General features: G+C 43.1%; 1 protein-coding gene across 2 annotated transcripts; it reads left to right on the top strand.

Annotated features, from left to right (window-relative positions):
- The first annotated feature begins 157 nt into the window (after positions 1 to 157).
- leng9 (leukocyte receptor cluster (LRC) member 9) lies at positions 158 to 18,989 on the top strand. 2 transcript variants are annotated; one of them, XR_014600157.1, is made up of 9 exons: positions 158 to 206; positions 1,058 to 1,214; positions 8,305 to 8,398; positions 9,184 to 9,320; positions 10,079 to 10,411; positions 11,510 to 11,699; positions 13,497 to 13,623; positions 15,224 to 17,065; positions 17,100 to 17,872. XR_014600157.1 is itself a non-coding variant. In XM_084049100.1 (9 exons), exons 2-9 carry the CDS (start codon positions 1,076 to 1,078, stop codon positions 18,915 to 18,917), a joined length of 1,737 nt encoding a protein of 578 aa, XP_083905226.1. In that variant the 5' UTR covers positions 158 to 206; positions 1,058 to 1,075; the 3' UTR covers positions 18,918 to 18,989. The 2 variants fall into 2 exon arrangements, 1 of the variants encoding a protein (XP_083905226.1); XM_084049100.1 differs by lacking the exon at positions 17,100 to 17,872 and adding an exon at positions 18,842 to 18,989 and having other exon boundaries at positions 15,224 to 15,864.
- The last annotated feature ends 191 nt before the right edge of the window (positions 18,990 to 19,180 follow it).

The raw sequence follows: 19,180 nt of genomic DNA, 5'->3' as shown, positions 1-19,180 counted from the left end.
AAAAAAACACAACCTGCAACTACCAATATTTACAAGCAAAGCAACTTTACAGAAAAACAAGCCCAAAGTCGCTTATAATAAGCGGACATGGCAACACTGTCTTCTACGCATTCATGACGCAACTCAACCAAATACACACTACATTTCCCATGATGCCCTGCGCCGCCCAGAGGTTGAGATAACGACATAGTGCAGTGCTTCTTCAGGTAATGTACACCCGTCTTTACTCTTAAACTCGTTCGCTGTTATTTTTCTTCCGTTTACATATGAAACTGGATAATTGTAAACAAATGCACACTAAGGGAGTTGGCTTGGTTTAGAGCTAACAACTTTGTTTTTATACCCCAATTCGTTGGTTTATTTATAAGCGAGCCAATCACTTCCTTATTAGCCCTGATACATGACTGTCAGTCATGGATAATCTTCAAAATAGTGTTTGCACTTTTTCCCTTCTTGGCCCGTACATCTAACATAAACGTACTTATTTAAATTTAAAGTGCTTACCCCATGGCCATTGATGTTACAATTCTATACGGGTCCTCATAAGTACCCGTGTCTTCCGTATGGTTCAATAAAAAGCATTTTAATCCGACCGGTGGTAATTTTCTCTGCAAGCTTTTTAACTACGCGACCCTATCGGTTGGGAGGTGTATTGCACTCTGATACGTTATAACTCTATGAGAAAATGGCCACCGGTTGGATTAAAATGCTTTTTATTGAACAATACGGAAGATACGGGTACTTCTGAGGGCCCGTACATAATTGTTACATCCGTGGCCATGGGGTAAGTGCTTTATATTTGAAATCTGAACGTTTATGTAGATGTACGGGCCGTAAATGGAGAAAGTGCAAACACCAGGTTGAAGTTCATCCATGACTGTCGTGACAGACGACCGTCTTGTATCCATGGCTACTATCTATTTACTGTATGTTGTCTGGCTTTTCCCCCACACACTTATGAGCCAGTGTCGAAATAATATGGTAGGTGTTACACTGACAGTGACCTGTAAGTGTTGTTGCATTATGCTGATCTGATCAGTACCTTTTGTGTCTTTAGGTTCCACGTGGACCCACTATGTCTTCAGATGTGTCCACCACTGTGGCTTTGGATTCAGCACCAGAGCAGAAGGGAGAGGAAGACAGTCAGACCAGCCCACAGGCAGATGCTTTAGGTGGAAGCAACCATGAAAACGCCTCCTTGGACACACCAGCAGGTGAATGCTTAGATCAGGGTTACTATAATAGTGGGCAGCACACTCCCCTTAAAAAGATAGTTCACCCGAAAAATGACTTATTTTCTATCATTTACACACCCCATGAAGCATTGAATTCATGGAGACTTTTTTGTATTTGTCGCATTCCTGAGCCAATAATTTGATGACCAAATTATTGGCTTAGGAATGCGACAAAAATAATAAGACATTTTTTGGGTGAAATACTCCTTTTAATATAATGTCCTTCATTGATTACAGTACAGATTAAGTACAGCCAGTGTAGAGCGCTGGTTCTCAATGTGGAGTCCGGGGACCCCCAGGGGTCCTTGACTGAGTACCAGGGGGTCCCCAGCTAAATGATTTAATAGGAACCAAATGGGTCCACTCTTTACACTGCAGGTTTATAATTTTGAGAGTGAAGAATTGGAACCAAATGTGGACCTGTAAACTCTCAGAGATAGATTAATACAGCGTATTTTGCAGTGTAGATTGAGGTTCCAGAGATGAAAAAAAACTGTGTGAAAATGGGGGGGGTGTCTGTCAGCTAATGTATATCAAACGGGGGTCCTTGAAATGAAAAAGTTTGAGAAACGCTGGTGTAAGAGATTGATACATCGTGCAACTTGCAGCTGTTGTCCCAGCTTCTCCCTGGTGGATGCAAAGAATGTTTGTTTTCGGTCATCTGGTCTTTACTCATCAGTGCTTTTGAGGTTGGTCTGATGAGCTGTGGTTGAGTGGTAGTGCTGGATATTTGTTCTGGGAAGTGACCTTTATCTGGAGGCCTGAGGTTGCACTGACCACCTGTATAACTACTGACCGATGCCAGATGTTAGAGTCTGATGCCGATACCGATTTTGGAGAGTCCTAGGCCTACAGTAGACCACCGATTAATTATGTTTTGACCGAATATACAGGCTGCATAATTGCTGATATTGATGTCATCAAAAAAGTCAAATAATGGCCGATACATCGGCCAAGATTATATATCAGTCGAGTTCTAATTCCTACCTAGTTATTATGAGAAGGGTTTATAAAGAGAGAAAGAAGCACGTCACATTCACTTTGACTCTTTAAAGTAACTGAGTAACTCTTTTTCTTTGTGAATAAAATGTTAGATGGTAGAGTTAGAGAATGTTTGTTAATACAAGCAGCCGGCTAACGCAACTGCTGTGGTTGTATTTGGTCTCCCTGCTCCTCTATTGAGACATTTAGGTCCTGTAGTCTGGTAGGACCACTGGTTGTCAAGTAGTACTGCCTGAAGGTCTAAATTCAATATATCCCCTGAGCAAGTAGGCATGCTCTATAACAGTGGTTCTCAAAGTGGGGTCCAGGCCCCAGGGACCCTCAGCGTTCCTTGAAGGGGTTCCAAATGGACCCTACAGGTCTGTAACTCTAAGCGTTAAGGGGATCCTTGAAATTATAGACCGGTGGGATTTCTGAAATATGTGATTGTTAGAGGCATTTGGGGGTAAAAGTTGGGAACAAGGCCATTTTACATAATTCAAGGGTGCTGAATCAGAAAAACACTGTTCCCAAGCAAAATTCTTAGTGCTTAACCTCCTAATTTGCATATCAAAATGGCTGCCGATTTTGAAGTATTTCTTAAACAACTCTATAACAAAGCAAGCAAATCTGACAAATAAAGTGTATATATTTATGTTCTGAGGGTCATACAATGTGTGGAAGATATTTGTAATGTAATAAATGTAAATAAATGTAAATAAATATGCAAATTAGAGGCCACCATTACATAAAATGATGTACCGTAGTACTCAAACGGTGCAAAAGGTGCATCCCCCTTATTTTGTTTCTAATTATCTGTATTTTTGCCATCCTTAGGACATCTAAAATACATACTTTTTCCCCATGCTAAATGTTTAGTTTTTGACCTTCTAATCTGCATATCTGAATGGCTGCCAAATTGGCAAATTCGCACCTTTATCTTCAATAAGTCTGTGGCCAGGCAAGCAAAATTGACAAATGAAGTGTCTATATACAGTTTCTACAATGTGAGTTAAGAATTTGTAAGTAATATAATATGATAATATAATAGAATATAATAATCAGCCTACTCCGAAATATGCAAAATAGCGGCCCCCATAACAGATAACGGTTTATTACTCTAAAGATACTGTATTGGCCATTGTTGAACGAAAGTCTAGACACTAGACCACATTCATACAAGGAGGTTGATCATCACTCCGTTGCTGACATGCACACTTGGCTGTGCATCGTAACCCAGATTTCCGGCATTTGCAACGACGTGTTGTGCATTGCTTATGGCATGCACATGAAATCATTTCTATAGGCTATACTAGCATGGAACAGGTTGGACTAGGCTAGAGTAGGTTGTACTAGGTTGTACCAGACTCTAATACTCTCTTTTAGGCTTTACTAGTCCCTTGTCAGCCCTGTAGATACTCAGACCATAGGGACTAACCACTGTGTACACAGGCCATAGCTTGTGTGTGCACGAGCAATAGTTTTGCATGAACCTTTGTAGACCATAGTACAGATCTGCCTTGTACAGCCTAATATAGCCTAGTACAGCCTAGCAAAGCCTACTAGAGATTAAAAAATCACACCCTGTGTGAAGGTAGCGGCGCCTTTGATACATTTTGTCATCGATATGTGTTTATAATGTGTTTATAGCCATGTGTCACGTGAAGCTTGACCAATCACTTTGTTGACGCACCTGACCAATCAGAACGTTGACGCACACGGACAAAGTCAGGTATGGAGCGGCTAGCGCCACTAAAAAGCCTATTAGAGACCAGTAGAGTCTAGTACAGTACAGCCTAGTACATCCAAGACTAGTCCAGCCTTTTGGGAGAACAGACTAGGGGAGGGTGGTATAGGCTATACTAGCATGGAACAGGCTGGACTAGGCTAGACTAGGTTTTACTAGGCTGTACTAGACTCTAATAGGCTCTATTAGGCTGTACTAGGCTCTTGTCCGCCCTGTAGATCCTCAACCCATAGGGACTAACCATTGTGTACACGGGCAATAGCTTGTGTGAGAAATAGTTTTGCATGAACATTTGTAGGCCAAAGTAAAGTACTGCCTTCTATAGCCTAATAGAGCCCAGTAAAGCCTAGCAAAGGCTGCTAGAGCTGAAAGCAGACTATTAGAGCCCAGCAGAGACTAGTACAGTAAAACCTAGTACACCCAGGTCTAGCCTAGTCCAGCCTGGTGGGAGAACATAATAGGGGAGGGGGTACCAGGCTATGCTAGGACTGATAAGGCTGGACTAGGATAGATGAGGCTGTACTAGGCTGTACTAGACTCTAATAGGCTATATTAGGCTGTACTATGCTCTTGTCAGCCCTGTAGATCCTCAACCCATAGGGACTAACCACTGTGTATACGGGCAATAGCTTGTGTGTGCACGAGCAATAGTTTTGCATGAACCTTTGTAGACCATAGTACAGATCTGCCTTGCACAGCCTAATAGAGCCTAGTACAGCCTAGCACAGCCTACTAGAGCTTAAAACAGCCTATTATAGACCAGTAGAGTCTAGTATAGTACAGCCTAGTACACCCATGACTAGTCCAGCCTTTTGAGAGAACAGAATAGGGGAGGGGGTACAAGGCTATGGTAGGACTGATAAGGCTGGACTAGGATATGTTAGGCTGTACTAGGTGGTACCAGACTCTAATAGGCTCTATTAGTCTGTGCTAGGCTCTTGTCAGCCCTGTAGATCCTCAACCCATAGGGACTAACCACCGTGTACACGGGCAATAGCTTTTGTGTGCACAAGCAATAGTTTTGCATGAACCTTTGTAGACCATAGTACAGATCTGCCTTGCACAGCCTAATAGAGCCTAGTACAGCCTAGCACAGCCTACTAGAGCTTAAAACAGCCTATTATAGACCAGTAGAGTCTAGTATAGTACAGCCTAGTACACCCATGCCTAGTCCAGCCTTCTGGGAGAACAGAATAGGGGAGGGGGTACAAGGCTATGCTAGGACTGATAAGGCTGGACTAGGATAGATTAGGCTGTACTAGGCTGTACTAGACTCTAATAGGCCCTATTAGGCTGTGCTAGGCTCTTGTCAGCCCTGTAGATACTCAGACCATTGGGACTAACCACTGTGTACACGGGCAATAGCTTGTGTGTGCACGAGCAATAGTTTTGCATGAACCTTTGTAGACCATAGTACAGATCTGCCTTGTACAGCCTAATATAGCGTTGTACAGACCAGCACAGCCTACTGGAATTTAAAACAGTCTATTAGAGACCAGTAGAGTCTACAACAGTAAAGCCTAGTACACCCATAGCCTAGTCCAGCCTTTTGATGGAACAGACTAGGGGACGGCGATTTAGGCTATACTAGCATGGAACAGACTGGACTAGTTAAGACTAGGTTGTACTAGGCTCTATTAGGTTGTACTAGGCTGTACTAGTCCCTTGTCAGCCCTGTAGATACTCAGACCATTGGGATTAACCACTGTGTACACGGGCAATAGTTTGTGTGTGCACGACCAATAGTTTTTTTCCCTGTTGGCCATCTAAGTGTACCTTTAGCCATCCCCATCCCACTCTATATAGTTGTGTTGAAAGTAGTTTGTGTTCAGTTATAGTTCTGTGGCTCTAACTCCTCCTGGGGGTGAGTTATACAAGATAGAAATCCCCATGATAGCGTATTTATGGAACGTCACATTTATTTTTTGGTCATCAGGGGCCAAATGTACCAGGATTTTTACATCATCTAAATATTTATTTTAGATGTCCTAAGGATGGTAAAAATACAGATAAGTAGAGATAAAATAAAATAAGGGGGATGCGGATGGATCACTTTAAGTACAAAACCGTTTTCTGTAATAGTGGCCTCTAATTTGCATATTTATTTACATTATTTACATTTATTTACATCTATTACATTATAAATACCTTCCACACATTGTCTGACCCTCAGAATATAAATATATAAACTTTATTTGTCAGATTTGATTGCTTTGTTATAGAGTTATTTAAGAAATACTTCAAAATCGGCAGCCATTTTGATATGCAAATTAGGAGGTTAAGCACTAAGAATTTTGCTTGGGAACAGTGTTTTTCTGATTCAGCACCCTTGAATTATGTAAAATGGCCTTGTTCCCAACTTTTACCCCCAAATGCCTCTAACCTCCTTATAGAAGGCCTTTTTTCTGAAATCCCTCCTGTCTATTACAAAGTTTTGTGCAGAGTGTGTCATTTTCTAACGAAACGATGATGTAGGACATGAAAGTTACAGAGTGCAGAGTGTGTCATTTTCTAACAAGACGATGATGTAAACAGGGCGGTGGGTTAAAAGCACAAACTATTTGGGCCTAAATTCAAATGTTTTTGAAGTTGTACGTAAGCTGGGAATTTCCACCTGGAAATACCCCCTACCCGTTAGTTTACCTTTCTTTTGTTTCTATGCTTGCACATTCTCAGTGACACCCCATGACTAAAATCTAGGGTAAGGGTTCTAACACACCCATTATTCATTTTATTATCTGCAGCTGCATTGATTAATAGCCTGTAATGTTTTTCCCTTCTGCAGTTTCCCTAACTTGTACAGGAAAACAAAGTACACAATCAGGGTTTCATGCCCCCTCCACACATGCGTTGTACAAATCACAATGCAAATACTGGCCAAAGAAGTAATTTTCTACGGTATGCACTCAGTGTTGTAAAGTAACTAAGTACATTTACTCAAATACTGTACTTAAGTACAATTTTGAGGTATTTTTACTTTAGTGGAGTATTGCCAATTTTCAATACTTTTACTTCTACTCCACTACATCTCAGAGGCAAATATTGTACTTTTACTCTACTACATTTATTTAAAGACTTTAGTTACTTTGCAGATATAAATTATTATATTGTAAAACATACCTTAACCACTTTAGCCCTATTTTATACATAGGTTATTTGAAAATAGCCGATCTACAAGCTCACGTCGCATCCCGCGTTGTGAGCGTGTAGATCTGCTATTTTCAAACATTTTAGTGCTTTTACTTTTGGTACTTTAAGTACATGTTGATGCCAATACTTTTGTACTTTTACTAAAGTAACATTTTGAACACAGGCCTTTTACTTGTAACAGAGTATTTCTACATTGCGGTATTATACTCAAGTAAAAAATGTGAGTACTTTTTCCACCACTGTATGGACTTCATGGCTCTGGATGGATGAGGATGGGCTGCATGATGGGGGGGGGACATATCTTACCTTGCAGATTACATTTGGGGGCAGAGGGGCAGGCGACGGGTAAGAGAAACGCTGGACTCTGGCAGCCATTGGATGCTTTTATAGTTGGTAATAAAAATGGGTTTGGTTCTCTTGGGGAATTTCCCAGCAAGCTATGCAAACAGTTGACAAGCTATGGTGGGATGTGATTTACGATACGTTTGTTTAAAAAGCAACAGCTTGGCTAATATTGGAATATATTATTTACAGACGGAGCGACTGAATTGTAATACTGTTATTATCACACAGGAGAGAGAATGTAAGCTCAAGGATGTTGATTAATTGGACCACACTGAAGGGACCAGGCTTTAACTTTCAGTGTGGCAGTGGACTACTTTGTCCTGTCATGCTCCTAGAAGCAGAATCCATATTGATAGGCTACTTGCTGAGATTATGAAACATACCCCTCTGAACTCTGTGGCAGGGCTGGGCGGTGTAGAATAAAATTTATATCGCATTATATAATTTGTAGCACTCAAGTCAAGTAACTTCCAATTCTGAAAAACACTCTGAAATGCCATAAAATCAAGCTGCAGAAAGTGAAAATAAAAACTCAAGACTTATAAAAAAAGCTCTGCTGGTCAGCATGGTATGAGCAAAATCCCCACGGTATGTCAAATTCCTACCTTCTACCTTCAATATCTATGCCGTTTACTTTATAGTACTGTTCCCTAATCTACGGTCACTCTCCATGTCTTCTCCATCCTTTTTTCCTTTTTTGCTTGCCTCGAGATGTGCTCACAATGCTTCTGTCTCTACCTCACCTGGTACATATTAATCATTGGCTACAATCTTTGTCTACCATGTGTTTTTATAATGTTGTGATGCATTACTAAAACGCCATCCCTTTCCATTTGTCACCCGCAGAGTCGGCAGAACCAGTCGAAGGCGGAGTCGGGGTGTGCCAGTTCTTCCTGAAGGGAAAGTGCCGTTTTGGCCACAGATGTCGCCTGTCTCACAGGTTCATAAATCCCTCTTCTTCCTCACTGAAGAATTCATTACTTTTCTTTTTTCCCCCAGCACACAAAAGCCAATTTAAATAAGTTATTGTCAGTAAGCAACACCATCATATAAATGTGGCTTCTATCCACATGAACCTTGCATCCCTATTTCTGAGGTGAACATTTGGCTATTTTCACCAAAGAGATTTGGTCTTCTTGAGGGACAAAAGGAGTATATAGGGTTTAAATGGTTAATGTTGGCTGCATGCAATGCTGTTAGTGTACTAAGAACTGAAGATGTGAGTGTCAGGTGCATAACTAAAATGTAATGGCAAATATAATGGAGTAAAACGTGGGATGTTTACATTGGCTGTAACTGTAGCTGTAACTGCTAATGTCAAATCATCAACACTCATTTAGTAGAACAGCGCTTCAGCAATCTAGTGCTGATCAAGCTCTGACAAAACAGAACAGAACATATAATCAAATGCATTATTTTCAATGTTATGTAAAATATAACAAATATTTACATTACATAGTTTTTTAGGCATTTAGTTAAAACTCTTATCCAGAGTGACTTAAATGTGCAAATGTGTGTTGAATAAGCCAGTACCTTTCAGTTGATGACACAAGATCTGGAATCAATCAGAATAGCACACTCCTTTTGATTTTAACAGATCAAAGGAGTGTTCCCCCTCTTTCACCCTTGTCTACATTCTTTTTGTCAAACTTTGATACTGTCTTTCTTGTCTTCAACCTTTCACCCTATGTCTGCTATCTTTACTTTTATCTCTTCATTTCTTAGCAACCCTACAGTAGATGATGCCGGCGTTGTTTCGCTCAACCAAGAAGGCGTGAAGAATGGAGACAATGAGGGAAAGCACAAGAAGAGGAAAAGCAAAGATTACAGTGCACCAAAGCCAAAAGAGAGTGAGGAAAACGGTAATGCACGCTTAGTATTACGTTCTAGTATTACGGCCCCTTTGTTGTCTGAAGAGTGCACTCAACAAACGCCCACAACAAACCCACAAAAAAGCCGAAGCTTGTTTCCATTGTGGTCCATTAAAACAATTAACACCCAACCAACAGACATAACAACAGAGCAAACAAAAGACAAAACTAAAATATAAACAGTTAACACAATTATAGCAAACACAACAGGAACAGCAGTGTAACATTTATAGATGGAGTTATTCAATTCAATGGTTATTTAACCATTGGTCTGTTAACCCATTCATTTGAGCTAAAAAGCATTATTTTACACTTTGGGCTATTCAAAAATAGCAGATATACAAGCTCATATGAGCTTGTAGATCTGATATTTTTGGAAAATCATGAAAATGTGTGCAAATCTTTGAATATATATATATATAAGCGAACATTTTTGACTCAAATCATTGCTTCTGTGGGTCCCTGGAACAAAATATTTTGATGGGTGCTCGTGGCCAAATACTGTACATATAATTTTGGGGGTCCTTGACATGAAAAAGATTGAGCACCACTGATATAAAAACATACGTTTTTAAGAATACTGTTGAGAATGATTTAGTAGACATGTAGAATCGGCTTCAGGTCTTAATGGGTTAATATGGTATACCATATACTGTATATCTTGCCTGCTCCATCTCTGCAGATGCCCTATATACTGTAGTTCTGTTTCCATCTCTCTCTGTATTCTCTGCACCTCTCTTTCTCTCCAGGTTCAGGGTCAAACAAGAAGCCTCGTATGCGCACGGCAGAGGAAGTCATCCACCGGATCCTGTGGGACGAGTCGGTGCAGGGCTCCGAGTTCGTGGTGGGCTACGTGGACCGCTTCCTGGGCGTGCTGGAGCGCCCCTTCTCCGAGTTCAACTGGGACGCCAACCCCTGTGACTGGGACCACACGGCCGAGCTGGCCCTGCCGCAGCACAGGATCCAGTACTTCATATACAGGGGCCGCCGCGTCTGGGACCGCAACAGCCGCACCGACAGGGTCTTTGGCTCCACCGGTCAGCCTCTGGCGCCCCCCTTTGGAGGGGAGGAGGAAGTAGAGGGTAAGGGCGGATAAAGGAGGTATAAAATACACTGGAGGTAAAGTCGAGTGGTTTTTATCAGCACCTTTTCACAGAACCCCACCCTCTATACGCACGCACGCACGCACGCACGCACGCACGCACGCACGCACGCACGCACGCACGCACACACACACACACACACACACACACACATAGAGACACACAAAAGAATAGCAGTTTATGTGAAAAAATATGAAATATTGGTTTCGATTTCCTCACAAAGGCAAAACCGCGTCCTAACCCTAACCTCAAAATATAACCCTGAGCCCAAACCTAACCTCTACTTGCTTAAACGTAACCATAACCGCTTCCTGAATATTTTCCTAATTGTAACCCAACCCTAAAAATAAGAAAGTGTAACCATGAAAATGACAATTGTTCTTATGGGTCCCAGAACAATGAACAAGTTAATGAAACACCACACACAAACATGGCAGTGGCTTAGCCCGCTGGTTCTCAACCTGTGGGTCTGGACCCCCAGGGGTTTTGGGGGGTCCCCAGATCACAGTGAAGTGACAATTTAAGGACTTTTAAGACCTTTCTAATACCTCACAAGAAAAAGACCATTATTGCATAAAAGTAAATAAATAGTCAACAAACTATACTATAAATACTGGTCAAACATTGGCCAAATTGTCAAATAATATATAAGAAAGAGACAACATTTTTTTTAAATAGCCGAGCTTGTAGATCTGCTATTTTCTCTATCTTTCTGTGGAACCACAAAATGTAATGCCTCTATACAATTCCAAGTGCTTGTCAGCGTGGGGGGTCCCCAGTTCAAACATGATTATTTTGGGGGGGTCCCCAGTTCAAATACCAGTTCAAATATGATTATTTTGGGGGGTCCCCAGTTAAAATAGGATTGTTTTGCGGGGTCCCCAGTTCAAATATGATTCTTTTGGGGGGGTCCCCATTTCAAATATGATTATTTTGGGGAGTCGTGGCCTGAAAATGTTGCAAACCAACGGCTTAGTCGATAGAGTGGCCCGGCTGGGAACCAGAATGTTCCTGGTTTGATTGCCGTGATACAGAGCAACAAAAAACACAAAATAAATCAAGACCATCTCCATTCAGCAGCTGAGCAGAGAGACGGAGAGCAGTCTACCTGTTCTGGGACCATACAGCCAGAGGAAGGACAGCAGGAGAGCGATGCAAACATTCACCCTCCTGACTCCACACGACCAGCTCCTAATGACGCGGGAAGCGCTCCTCAAGGTCACCAGGAAGCAGGAAGAGAATCGTTACCTGAGGAGACTGCCAAAAGGTCTGAATCCTGTTAAGCGTTTTTAAATCCTGACTTGAACAGTTTTCCACTCTTCAAGACCACTAACAAAACACAAATCACCTAAAAAATCTGAACACATCAAACAGTAAAACATTTCTATTACTTCTGGTAATGCTTGCATGCTCTTGGGAGGAAGGACATCTGTTGCCTTTTTGTGCAACTCGCACGCCGTGTGAGTCCTCCCATTTCATAAGGTAGCTCTCAACCAAACTACTACAGATTATATTTATATTAGAGAAAATATGACAGCTGACAGCTGGTGTTTGAATGAGACGAGCCACACACACGCGTTGCGTGTACGGGCACAGTCCCACGCTTTGTGTCTGCATTTTGAGCACACATGCAGCTGTAGTAACATGTATATACCATGGATATGCACTGTATTCAGACAAAACAAATGTACCCCATTTTAGAAAGGGTCCCTAGCAGCCAACCAGAGAGCTCTATCTCCGCCAGCCCACTGCTACCCGATGGTCGAAAGCTGACCTTATACACCCTGAGCTTATACGGGTGGCTTTCGACGCTTCCCTACAACTTCCGACCCGACGCGAGTGTACCCACCGGCCATTCAACAGCAGATTTTCGGGCAACAGACGCTTTCCAACTCTTACTGCCGCCGTCGGCGGGGTTGTGGAGAGCTACCTTTTAGATTGTAGCGATTTGTGTTTGTAGACAGGCTCTGGATCATTAGACTGGTCCCTTCTCTCAGTAGTCGATTGAATTCTCTTTGAGTGGCCTCCTCTCTCCTCGCCTCCAGAGTAGGGAAGGAATCGCTTTATTTGAGGAGGTAGTTTTACAGGTGCTCAACCACATAATTACAACCTGGTGTCAGATTTGGCTCAGGGCCGGTGTTGCATGGGTTTCCCCCTTCTTCTCCGATCTCTGTCCAGTGTGCAGTTTTAGTGTAAAACAAAAGCACAATACCACCGATTTTATATAGAGCTGAGTCGCCTGACAAGGGGGAAAAAAGAGATATAAACATTATTTGCTCAAATAAATTGTGTCTAAATGTAAAAACAAGGGGGTGGGGGGTTAGTTGGGGAAAGCAAAAGGGCCTTAACAATACATACAGAGAAAGATTGCGCCAGCCACCAGGCATGTACATAATGCAGGCACTCTGGCCAGATTCAATACCAGGCAGCTAACGGAATCCAAAGGTGACGTCTTGGCTTCTCCACCATTAACCACTAAGCCCATATAGTTGTTTTATGACGGTGTTGCATGGTAAAAATAGCCAAGCTGCATCGTGGCGTGGTGTGTGCTCGTAGATCTGCCATTTTTTAAGTTTTTAGATATCCTTAGAAAAATATATGGACATGACCAAAAGGTTGATACTGTAGTTGATTATTCTCGTTGATGACATGGACATATGCTTTAACCAACCATAACAAAAAAAAGTATGATTATTGTATGAAGGTAATCTTCGTAGGTTTTCTGTTATGTACTGTATGTGTAACAGCCGGGATTTGAACCCGGGTCTCCCTTGTGGGAAAGGACGCTTAAATCAAATGATTGATTGATATTAGGCTTTTGATCTTCAGGCAGAGTCTCTGTGCCACTGTGCTACATATGGTCAGAGACTCATATTTGGCTATATACTTATACAATTATTATTATCTGGATCTTGTGACCATGTCTATGTCTTGTTTATGTATGTTAACTGCGTTTCAGAGTTTTTTTTAATGATCTACAACTGAAGTCCGTAATGGTGGCCAATGTTTCTTAGTGTGAAACAGCCACCTGCCCCTCTAACAAATACTCCTGCTTTGATTTCAGACTTGAGACTCTAACAGACCGAATGTCTCTCTCCCAAAGAGAGCGAGAGATGGGAGAGAGCAATGGTGTGGAAGTGAGTCTGGAAGAATGTAATGAAAGCTGTGAGGACAAGACTGAAGAAGAACAGGTGGGTGTAAAGGGAAACCTATCCGATTCTAAATCCCATTGCTCTGATGTGAGGAGATTTGTTTTTAAATACCCTATGGCAGACTTTTATGACATCAACATTTTGCACAGAAGACATAGGTATTTTTTGCCAACTATGTTTATTGATCTCCTCACATCAGAACAATTGGATTTGGTGTAGAACAGCGGTATTCAACAGGGGGTCCGGAACCCCTAGGGGGTCCTCAGAGTTACTACAGGGGGGCCGCCAAATCTTTGTGATATCATTTATTTTTTTACATTAACCACTTGAACCCTAGCATCCCTTTTCTGAGGAGAACTTTTTTTTACAAGTTCACAACGCGAGGTGTTGTGAACTTGTAGATCTGCTATTTTTGACAAAGAGGTATAGGAGTAGAGGGAAAAAAGAGCAGACCAAGTAAAACATTTTTTTAATCTGAAACACAATTTATATAACATAGAGGGGGTCCCTGCTTCATCTCTCCCTCAGCTAGGGGGTCCTTGGCCTGAAACATTGAAGACCCCTGGTGTAGAATCTTTTTTTTTTTATCACAGTGATAAAACAAAGGTACAGAAAAGTGAGAACAAAATTAACTAGAAAAAGTGCTCCTCGGAGCACTTTTTCTCCGCCAGCAGACTTGTGTTGGGAATGTTCTAATTCTTACAAAAAATAGAACATGTTACTGTGTCATAGTAACATGACACAAGTGTCCTATCCGTCTGTATAAGTGTCCTATCCGTCCTGTCTGTATAAGTGTCCTATCCGTCCTGTCTGTATAAGTCTCCTATCCGTCCTGTCTGTATAAGTGTCCTATCCGTCCTGTCTGTATAAGTGTCCTATCCGTCCTGTCTATGTAAGTGTCCTATCCGTCCTGTCTGTGTAAGTGTCCTATCTGTCCTGTCTGTGTAAGTGTCCTATCCAATTGTTACAGTATCCGCCATTTCTCAGCTATTTCGTGATTATTCCTGTCTTACCTCACTTTGAAAGAGGCTAAGACTCTTTCAAAGTGACACATGTATTTATAGGCCGCTATACGTCACTAGCCAATCAGATCACACTATTTCACCGTATTGTCACGTGTCACGTGAGGCTTGACCAATGTTAGCTTGGCCGAGGGGGGGAGACGGAAAGTGAAAACAATGTCTCCTGGCGGAGACAATAAAATGTGCAAATGAGTTAAAAAAAAAAGCCTTTATAAAAACAACTAATTTCCAGTTAATGTTTACATTATGTGTTATGGTGATTGTCTTCCTGTACAATAAGGCCATCACAATGCTTAGCACTTTCAATAACAAATGACACTGATCATCCCCTGTATCGCTACTTTGACCTCATGCCATCTGGTCGGAGATACAGAACCTTAAGGTGGAAAAAGGTTCTTTTTAGCAGGAGTTTTGTCCCCTCAGCCATCGCGGCATTAAACCAACTGCCCCGTCCATAGGAGGGGTTTCTTTGTACAGTGGGGACCTCATGTCTTTGTCTTTGTGATATGTTATTTTTGTTGTTAATGTTATGTTGTTTTGTTGTTTTTGTTGTAACGAACAGACCTGTGAAGACAATTTTCCCCTTGGGGACAATAAACATTATTATTATTACGCAGAGTCCTAATGGTAAATGCCACGTTGACCAGAGGGGGCAGGCAGACCGCGGCGGCAGCCGTCCGACCAAACGCCGACCCACGCATTTCATCGGCTTCCGGGCCGACACGCCGTCCATCCTGTGCGCCTTCCAGAAGCTCCGCGAGGAGCTCACCGCCCTGCTCCCTTCCTCCACCCCGCTGTGGAGGCCCGTCTCCAAACTCCACATCACCCTGTGCCTCCTGGTGCTGCCGGGGCCGGCCGAGGTGGCCGCGGCCGGCGACGTCCTCCGTCGCTTCGCCGAGTGGGACCGCAACCCGCCCGTGGCCGTCACTTTCCCCGTGAAACCCAAGCACTTCTACGGGAAGGTGCTGTACCTGAGCCCTCAGCCCCAGAACCAGCTGCAGCAGCTGAACTCCGGCCTCCAGGAGGCGTTCAGGAAGGAGGGCTGGCTTCACCGCGACTCCTTCAACCCCCGGTACCACCTGACGCTGGCCAAGGTGGAGGCCCAGGGCAGAGAGCGGCCGTTTGAGGGGGTCGGGGATCTGAAAGTCGGGAAGAGTCTGAACTTCGGGCGTCTGCCCGTGAACACGTTGCACCTGTGTGCCATGGGCTTAACTGTGGCGGATGGGTTCTATCACACGCTGTGCACCGTAAGCCTCAGGTAGATAAGACAGACAAGCAGGCTGGCAGGCTGTGTCCGTATACGCACGTTCATATGCACATGTAAACAAGCATGCGTTGATCTACTCTACAATGCCTAAAATGCAATTTATGCTTTGCGCAACAGGTGTCGGACAACACGTTGCATGGTGAAAGTAATGTCAAAATGACAGAAATGTGTCTCAAAGCCAAAGGATCGTTGCAGAGGGTGTTTACTTAGTAAGTAAGTTTACTAGTGAAGAATTGTGAGAATGGCAGATCTAAAAGCTCGCAATGCATCACAGTGCAACACGTTGTAAGCTTGTAGATTGGCTATTTTCCCAGAGTGACAGAATCAGAATCAGCTTTATTGTCACATCACAGATTTTCAGAAGTAAAAAAGGTGGTTGAAATTCGTTTTTCGTGAATAGTTCCCATCGTATCGTTATTTCCATAGATAAAAGGAACATCGTACACCATCGTACAATGAAGTATAAAATGGGGATTCAGTTGTTGAGTCACTATTTCGACCATCTCCCCCATGACTCCCCCCAGAAAAAGTAGATTCAGGGCAACCCGATAGCCGAGTGGCTATGAGCTCTAATGCCTGACATCAAGTTCCCGGTTTGATTCCCGGCCGGGCAGGACCATTTGCTGCATGTCACTCCCCTGCTGTCTCTCTCCTCTCTACTGTACCGTACCTATCGAGTGAGGGGTCAGAAAAGCCCTCCTCTGCCATATCCAAATCATCCTCCGGATACATTGTAACACTCAATTCATCCTCCGCATACATTGTAACACTCAATTCATCCTCCAGATACATTGTAACACTGTGAGCCATTTTGTCATCCATGTAAATCATACGTGGGCAACTGGTGGCCCGGGGGCCACATGTGGCCCCCACCCTCACTTAATGCGGCCCTTAGGTTAATATTGGAATACTGACATATTATTATTGATTTCAGCTGTTACAATTCCAAACATGCAAACATGACCCGCTATATATTAGTAGCTTAATGACTAATATAAAAATGATATTGTCATTTGTTTTATGTCCAATGTATTTGTATTTAAGTTAAAACAAGTTAACATGAGTATAACTAAATGCATTTGAAATACAAAAAATGCTACTTTTCAGGATTCCAATTCAAAAATAGCACAAAAAAAAATCAGGATTCCAATTCAAAAATAGCAAAAATAGCATATCTACAAGCTCAAAACGCGTTGCGCTGTGACGCGTTTTGAGCTTGTCGATAGGCTATTTTTGCTACTTTTGTGTGACAAAGAATGGCGAAGTACGGCATTCATTTAGAAAAAGAAGTTAAAATACGGAGAGAAGAGGTTTCTGACCGATGTGCAATGTCATCAAAGGTTCAAAATCATCAAAGTTGCCCACCCCTGATGTAAAGTTAACTCAGGCTAGTTATAGAGACGGTGCAGAAACAACTAGTCTATGTATGAATGCTCAAAACGGTTGTGAGACACGTCGTTCCGACACTTGTCACGCAAAGCATATATTGCCCTTAATTTGCCAAAAATCCCACATCTTGACCTTGTATTTGATCAGCTATCTGTTTATACGTCTAAAATGCACTACAATAATTTGATTGTATTGGTACTAATAGAAAGGGTACGTAGACCTGCGTTGAATAAACGCTTGTCTAATAGTTTTGAATGATTTAATAAGAGGTTTTCCTATCTATATACGGCCACCATTTGGCGCGACAACGACGGTTGTTATTTTATGATTCATCGGCTGCGATTTATATACATTTTGTATGGATTGCATATCAACGACACCAGTTATGCTTTTTACAATGAATTATAACCGAGAGATTATCGGAGGACATTAAATATTGAACTGGTTATTTCAAAATCCTGCGAGTGGTGATATTTCTCTATCAGTGATGTGACAGGAGGAGCGACTGGAATGTGGTTGCTGTTGCTATGCCACGCTCTAACACACACACACACACACACACACACACACACACACACACACACACACACACACACACACACACACACACACAGACATGGAGGTTGGGCGAATGCACTCTCTCTCTGCGTTAACTCTTGCATACATAATATAGTTTCCCGTCTCTCTCTCTCTCTCCTCCTAGATATGGGCGCACTACACTGTGAGTCAGGCAGAGTGCTTGCTCTCTCTGTGCGCTCTCTCTCTCCCTTCTATTTGCCCCCCACCCCCCACCCCCCCCCCCCGCCCTGCTCGCATTATCTCCCTCTGCCTCCCCTCCCCCATTCCCCCTTTTTTTTTTCAGTGACACAGAAAAACTAACGCCGCCCCCTCCTCACTCCATCTCCCCCCCCCCCCCCATTCTCTCCAATGGCAGACAAACGCTGTGCTCTCTTTTGCTCTCCCTCGGCTTTGATTTACAGAGACGTTTGTATTTTTTCCAATGCCGTGTCATTAAGTGGAAACACCCTGGAGCCTGCTGCTGCTGCTACTACAGGAGGCACCCCGGTGGGAGTCTCTCTGTCAGTTAATAACACCTTCCTCATCCTCACATCATCCCTCAGCCTCTCATGTTGCGTGTCGTTATGCCCCAATCGGCCGCGTGATGCCATTTCACGGACCCATCGCTGGCCAACTGGTTTCGCCATCCAACAAAACCAGTGCATGCCACCCCCCCCCCCTCCTCCTCTCTCTATTCATCACTCACTCCATCACCCCCCACCCCTTCCCTCTCGCCCCCCTCTCCCTTTTTCTCTCACGCTCTCTCTCTCTCTCTCGTGCGCTCATCGGAGGAGAAGGCTTTTTTTTTCTCCGACTCACAATATCTCTGTTGCTTTCTCTCTCTACTGCCCCCACCACCACCACCACCACCCCCTTCCTTCCTCCTTAATATCCATCTTCTAAGTGTGCCGGCTCACATCTCTCTCTCTCTCTCTCTCTCTCTCTCTCTCTCTCTCCCTCTCTCTGTGTGTCTAATATCATGTGCATCTACACCTCACCCCGGCTCTCCACACAAGCGCAGCCCAGCCTCTCTGCCGCTTTGCAAACAGGAGCTCACTCTTTTTGCCTCCAATAATGTGAGTGGATTTATTAATTAGTGAGGTTTTTCTTTTTTTTCTATTGCCATTTGACTGTTTTTTTTTTCGGGGCACAATTAACTGGCCGGTGATTATTCCCTTTTTAATTTATGTTTAATCTTTTGTCTTGATAATCTGGTTAGGGGTGTGTGTGAGAGAGAGAGAGAGAGAGATCACAGTGTGGTTGGGTTGGCTGGTTGAATGGGAGTGTTCTGTATGCTGATGTGAGGGATGGATGGGGAGGCGAGGGGGCTGGTGGGTTGGTATCAGGACAGCTTCCCTTC

Source organism: Gymnoscopelus microlampas (assembly GCF_963454915.1).
Source record: "Gymnoscopelus microlampas genome assembly, chromosome: 3".
NCBI lineage: Eukaryota > Metazoa > Chordata > Actinopteri > Myctophiformes > Myctophidae > Gymnoscopelus > Gymnoscopelus microlampas.
This window is presented reverse-complemented; position numbering and strand designations above follow the sequence as displayed.